General features: G+C 41.8%; 2 protein-coding genes across 4 annotated transcripts in view; one reads left to right on the forward strand and one right to left on the reverse strand.

Moving 5' to 3' along the window:
• The window catches only part of LOC124225965 (HLA class II histocompatibility antigen, DQ alpha 2 chain-like), a 99,231-nt gene that overhangs the window by 59,388 nt on the left and 32,657 nt on the right, over positions 1-7,186 (reverse strand). The gene's annotated exons all lie outside the window — the stretch shown is intronic.
• LOC124225967 (boLa class II histocompatibility antigen, DQB*0101 beta chain-like) overlaps positions 6,564-7,186 on the forward strand; it is a 14,114-nt gene continuing 13,491 nt past the window's right edge. For both annotated transcript variants that reach the window (XM_046638702.1, XM_046638703.1), the window contains exon 1: positions 6,564-6,750. In XM_046638702.1, coding sequence (XP_046494658.1) covers positions 6,642-6,750 — 109 coding nt within the window. In that variant the 5' untranslated portion in view covers positions 6,564-6,641. The remainder of the gene's footprint in view (positions 6,751-7,186) is intronic.

Here is a 7,186-nt window from a genome sequence, read left to right on the forward strand (position 1 = left end):
GCCAGTTTTTGCCAATGATTAATGGTTCAGAACACCATTACAGGTTCAATGTAGTTGCTGAATATTGGTTGAGGAGAGGTGTCTGAGAGAATCCAGATAAACTTTAGCCAACTGTCTCCAAGCCAGATAATACCACTCTCATGGGCAGGGCTTTGCCACACAACTAGAATTGTGAAACCTCATCCTGGCTTCATATCTTTCTTCATATAAGATTTTCAGAGGAGCTAAGAGTAATGGTGGATGTTATATAACACTCACCTCAATCCCTAGTCCCTCAGAATAATTTAAGTTATCCTGTATGAGGATATACGATCATCTCTCCAAAATATTATTGCTGATGTTATTGTTGTGTAAACCATGGCTTTGGGTATGAGTTTAAGTCAGTTGAAATGTCTTTTATATAGCTAACTATTTGGGCCTCTCTTTATTAGTAAGAACTTATAGAAGAAGAAGATATTATAAAGATCCCACAGAGAGATACTTAAGGTTTTTCTGAAGATGAAGCAACATGGTGACCACAGATCTAGAAGCTAGGGGAAGAATGGTCTCTGGAAATATCCCAGGGGTCATTAGGGAAACAGAAGCAGAGATGAGAGGAAAAAGAAAGTGAGAAGTGAGCAGGAAAGAATGGTTTGATGAGCTCTGAGGGATTAAATCATCAGTGAGTGGCCCCATTGAGATAGGAGTGGATGAGGAAACTGACAGGAAGAAGGAACCTGAAAAAAAATGGATCAGGAGACAAAACTCAGTCATACAGCAAGTCCATAGCAAGCAGCCTGGGTTTTTGTGTCGTTTCTCTTCTGTCTTCAAGGGCTATTCCCTGCAGTTGGAGGAATCATGAAACTTTTGAGTTCTGGGCTCTTATGCCAGGATCACCCACTCTTCCTATTTACCTCCAAATTTTCCAAATATCTTGTATCACCTGATTTCCTATCTTCCTACTAAATATTTTCCCATAGTTCTGGTAGTCTCATCCTCCAACATCTTCCAAGTATTTACCTGATATCTGCTATGGAGTTTCCCTCATGATTCCTTGCTTGGAAGAGGCATTCTTTGAGCTCAACCCCTGGCTGATGAGGAAGAAGTCCTCCACAATGCCCCTGTCAACCTCCACAGGCCACTGTCTCTCCATTGGGGAATTGCAACGAAGAAAAGGTCCATTGATCAGAGGGGCAGGGATGAAGGTGTGGGTAGAGTTGGAACACACAGTCATGATCTCCAAACTGGTCTTTGAGTGAGCAGTGTTCCTCAGCACTCCAAAGAGGTTGAATTCTACAAACTTGTCAATCTCAGGTTGCTCCTACCTGGTCTTCTTTTCCAGATTCCATATAGAACTGCTCATCTGAATCAAAATTGAAAGGGAACTGGCACAAAGAGTGTGCCATAGTGCCTTTGTGGTTAGTTACTGATCAAAGATGGCAGGGCATGGAAAGAGGAGAGGATGAGTGGGAATAAAGGAGGGTAGATCTGACAATGTACATGCACACTAATCAGAATGGAACCCATGCTTGAAAGAGCCTGGGTACAAAACGCCAATTTCCTTTTTCTTTCTCTTAGGTTCCCAAGGTGTCTGGGGTTTTCTTTGGAGGATCCTATATTTGAGAAGGCAAGTCCAGAAAAAGAACTGGCTAAAAACAGCTTGTGGGTAGAAGTTCCTGCTCACTCTCAAGGATGCGTCTTATGGGTCAGTCAGCTAATTTGGTTCAGTGAGCAATTCATGAATGAATGGCCAATTCTCAGCAACTAGCTCTTGCGTCAGTTTGCTGAGTGATATACTGATCAGACTTAGTAAATTTGATAATTTACCAAAACCTTGGAGAGGAATAAGTTTAGAATAATTTTTATATACTACTTATCTAGTCAACATTACAAAAATGTCAGTATTTCAGATAGAGATTTTTCAGTGTATATTTTATAGTGGTATTAAATATTTTTTAAAATTATATTTTATTTTATAAATTTTATCATTTTGAAGGCTCTTTTGCTAATTTCTCTGAAGGACCAATCTATAAAATTTAACAAATTCAACCAAAACATATTTTTTAACCATTTTATTCTAATTTATATTAAAAGCATTTTAAATAATTTCTGAATTTGTCTGTGAAGTGTAATTGATGAGTTTTCATTTTGTCTTCATAAATTCATTCACTATAAAGCTTCATGGAAACTGGGGGCTGTTTGTTGGTAGAAAGATGGAGTGGAGTCCCAAAGAGTAAGAGAATGGGGCCCATAAGGGAGCAAGAGGGCTCCAGAAACTCAGAGGTCTATGATGCACAGGCCTCTAATAGACTTCCAAATCATCAAATATGAATTGATACAAACTTTAGAAATAGAAAAAATTGAGTTTGGGGTACATTAATAATTTTGGTAAATTTGGCAAACTGGACATTGGCAAACTGCTTCCTTACTAAATTGGCCTTTGGTAGATTGGGCTTATTAAATTAACTGGATCCTTTTTGGATCACATAAAGCAATCTACAGACCCTCTGAAAAGTCCCCTCCCCACTGCTTCCAAAGTGGCTTTATGAATGAAAAAGCATTTCATGGCACTCCTCTGCTTAACTCCCTCTATTTTTTTCTTTTCATATTATGAAGAAAATCCAACCTGCTTTTAATGGTGCTGTTGTCAAACCTCATGAAGACTGCGATGTCTGAATCCCACTCTCTAATCATACCAAACCACACGCTGTGAGTGACTCCCTCCCCTCCGTCCCTGGCTCCAGTCTTGCTAACCTTCCCCATCTGCACTCAGGTAATCATTTTTCCCTGGAATGAACATAGTCCTTTATCTGCTGAGCCCTCACCTCCTCTGAGAAGTGCACATGGAAAGCGTGTCTTTCAACTCTCTCATGACCGCTACACCATTAACTCCCCATCCTCCTCATCTTGAAAAATTAATATTCATGAATTAATACGCAAATGATAATCATCTTCCACATCCTATATGGCCAAGCTATTCTAAGAGAAAAGAAAATAACTGCACCAATGGGCATGACTATCAATGTCTAGTTTTAAGTGTCCCCTGAACCTTCAACACTGTTCAGTCTTGTCTTTAGTCAGCAGTATTTGACATTCTCCCAAGTGGCTGTTGCAAACTTTTGTTTCTTTTATTTTCCCCCATATATATATCCCCTCCAATGTGTTTCATCTTTGAAACCCAGGATCTTAACTCTGCCGTGTTTAAAAAATACTGTTAAGTGGAAGTACCCACCGTCTGGGATCTGCTGGGTTTTGGGGAAGGGAGATAATACTACCGAAAACAAAACCACATTGATGTGTCGGAGCTCAGACATGGAGACTGCTGATGATGAGGGTGAGGAATGCTGGGCACTTGGGCACGTGGCACAGGACAGGCTTTTAGACATTTGTCAGGAGCTACAATGAGGAGTGGCCAGTCCCTCTTCCTCTAAATTGAATCAAGATGGGTGAAATATGATCCTGGACTCTTTGCCATAATAGTCCATGTAGCTCACAAAGCTGCATTCTCTTTCTTCTTTTATAAGTTTGACTTAAGACTGTGTTTTGCACTCAAGTTTACCCATTTTTGAACCCACTGGGAGGAGGACCAAGTTCTGAGATCTGAAATTATAGTTAAAATGGCTGTTCTGTGCAGGAGTAGTCATGGCACCTCAGAGAGGGAAGATGCAGTGAATACATGATCAAATACAAGTAATGAGGTGAGAGTTAGGGATTGGAAACCATAATGACTCCATCATCTGAAAAGAGATGAGAAATAATAAAAGACTTTGCTGTTTTTGTTAATGATATTAAAAGAAAATAAACTCTACTATTATATTATTATGTTAGTACTGTTATATTAAAAACTGTAGCTCACCACAGATTGCACAGAACTTTTACAAATGATATCTGCATTCATGATAGTGGTCCTGTGAGGTGTGTATTCTTTCTACAAATGAGCCAAAATTAAGTCTTTCAGAGCCGAAGTGGCTTATTCATGGTCATTTTGCTACTAATTTGACTCTTTCTTCAGATTATCTGAAATTTGATTTTAAAGAGATAACTTTGTTATAAAAAGAAAAGACTTACTTTATACATGTCACGGGAAATTCATATAACTGGTTAGCTGAGGGTTGATCTAGGGCACACACGTGAGCAACTTCACAAAGGTTTAGAAAAATTTAGGGATAATTGCTAGATAACTTTTTATTACAGGGAAATAATATTCTGGGGGCAGCATTTCTAATTATATTACTACTGGCATTAAGGAGGACACAGAAGCCTTTGGAATATACAATGTTTATTGATTCCTGAAATGAACACACAATAGGGTCCTGGATGGCCCTTCTGGTAACCAGGTGATTATTATGTTCACAGTTAACGCATCTGACCAATCAGAGATCCTAAGAGATGTTGACCAGGCAAGATGATTTCTCCCTGACTTTCCACAAGGAAGAAGTCCACAACTTTTATCCTCCACCCTGAGGGAACAGAGGATGTCCCCTGGGGAGAGTCTCCCTACTGTAACCCTGACCCATATCAATGACGGTTTTTTATCTCTTTGTCTACCCACATGGGCACCCTGCCCTCATCCCAGGTGCCCTGTCTCCACAGAGGCCGGACAGGGTGACTCAGGTGAGGCACCTGGAATCAGGACGTTTGTCCGAGTTGCCTTCCTCTCAGACCAGGCCTGCAGTGGCTGCCCTGAGTAATGCAGCAGGGATGTGGGCAGTGCAGAGAGCTCTAGAAAATGTAGGGAGGCTGACTGGGTCAGAGGAAACAGCTGGCAGAACTCCAAACCAGAGCCTTTCAGATGAATTTTTAGCCAACTAGAAAAAGATTCTAGGTGATACTGTTGTTGCAAGTTGAAAAGTCTGTGTGAAGAGGCCTTTGAGGCTGGGAAATCCCCAGGTCTGACGCAGCCTCCACTGCACAGCCCCAGAACAGAACTGAGGGAAGTTTCCTCCTTAGAACAGGAGGGAGGGTATGGGCCACAGGCCTTTGTTGTTCTGAGGGACCCTGAGGTGGGGCTGAGGGAACTGAGTCACCTTCAAGGTCCCTCTGTTACGATTCTTCCTGGGTCCCAATTCTATTCCAGGTCTGAGTTTGATGTTCCTCCTTTACGCTTCCATCCACTGTGGAAACCCTCCTTATTCTGGAGTTACCCTGATCCTGATACACTACTGCTCGTGGAAGCCCAGTGGCAAATATCCCAGTCTCAGGTGCTGTGGAACTAGGCACCTCATACAGAATATTGGAGTACCTCACTGCCCCCATGTGCCACTAATGGAAACTTCTTGTTGTTGCCTCTTCCCTATTTCTTTTTACTTGGCAAACTCCTTATATTCTGCTTTTAGATTCTGTCCTCTATTTTAAAAGGAGAACATAAAATACAGGGGAGAGAGAGAGGGAGGGAGACTCGAAGAAGGGAGGGGGAGATACTTATGGTCTTGTTTACTAATGTTAGCCAGGCACTGTTCTAACTGCTCCATAACTGCTTAGTATTGCCCCTAGTCATGGAGAGGAGGAGCCTGATATATAGCATATTTATTAAAAAAAAAAAAAACACATTCATACTTCTCCCATTCAGGACTTAATTCTCAGGGCTGGTACAGTACATCTACTAAACATCTGCTCCCTCATTAACACCATTCAGGCTCCAGGAAATGCTTCTCCACATCTTTTGCTCTCTACCCTTGAAACTAAGGGTGACTATGTCTGAATGCTGTGCCTGTTTGTGGATTGCGGCTTTGCTGACATCAGATGACCCTGTTTCATGGTTTGGGAGGATTAAAGCAGCTGAAGGCTTATAAGAGAAAAGTCAACTTTTCAAATACTTTCATTCAAAGAGCACGAATGCATAAATTCTTGTATAATGAAGAACCACTTGCCAGCAGGGCTGGGTGCAGACTTTTTTTGCTTGTTTTCTTCCTCCACAAATTAAACTGATACTCCCAACAGTTACACATGGCAGCTGAGGAACATTTTGCAATATTAAACAAGTCATGTTACTCTTACGTTTGTACATATGAAGACGCAGGTATAAAATGCATGAAACCTGATCCACGTTTTACAAAGAGAAGCCTGAGGCAAAAAGAGGTTCAGTAATTTGTTGACTCTCATAAAGCACATTTGTGGTAGAACTGCAGCTCCAAACCATTTCCTTCTAACTCTGCTCCTCCCACCACAACTTAAGGCTCCTCACAGTGTCCAAGATAATAGAAGTGAGCATCTAAGTGACAATAATTTTCTCTCCCCTGAAATATGATGGGGACATTTATTTTCCCCTACAAAAAAAATCCCAAGGACAAGAACAATAGGTTTTAAATAACTATCACAAAGATTTCTCCGCTTGAATCATTTTTCTTTTGGTTCTTTAAACCCCTAAGGCATTCAATCTTCAGATCTATAACTGAGAGAAAATCTTCCCCTCAAATGTTCATCCAGTGCAACTTGATGAAGACACAGTGCCAGGCAGTGGACTGAGAACTTTCATAAAAAATGTCTGCCCAGAGACAGATGAGGTCCTTGGGCTCCAGTGCTCATTGGTTCCCTTCCTAGGGGCTCTCCAATCCTACAGTGCATAGAAGCTTTTGCAGGTCTTTTTTCTCTGAAGTGGGTACATCAGATCCACCAGGGGCAAGCTGTGTGGACCACCATTACATCTTCCTTTGTTCTCCATTATGTCTGGGAAGATGGCTCCGCAGATCCCCAGAGGCCTTTGGACAGCAGCTGTGATGGTGACGCTGGTGGTGCTGAGCACCCCAGTGGCTGAGAGCAGAGAGTCTCCAGGTAAGTGCAGGGCAGCTGCTCCCCAGATCCATCACCCTGGGGAACAGGCTCTGAGGGACTCTAGGGCTGGGGTGTAAGGGAGTCTATGATTTCAGAACTTACCCTTTTATCACAGTTTCTCTATCTTTGGGAAACAGAACTATGTTGCATTCTCATTTCTACCTTCTAGTGACCAGGTGAGGACAGTTCCCACCCATGGGCTCAAGCCTGGGGATGTTATAATGGGGAGGAGGAGACAAAATGTGTATATACCGCCTGTACCAGGACCAAGTGAAAATGGGGTTATTTTTGAAGACATGAATTCTCTAAAGAAGACACAGTGGGATTTGCCATTGCACGATCTGGACTAAATACTATGCAATTCTGGGTTAGGGAAATGTAGGGCAACCATGGTCTTTGTAGTCTCAGTATTCAAGGAAGAAGATTCTACACTCCT

This window comes from Equus quagga, chromosome 15, assembly GCF_021613505.1.
Source record: "Equus quagga isolate Etosha38 chromosome 15, UCLA_HA_Equagga_1.0, whole genome shotgun sequence".
Taxonomy (NCBI): Eukaryota; Metazoa; Chordata; class Mammalia; order Perissodactyla; family Equidae; genus Equus; species Equus quagga.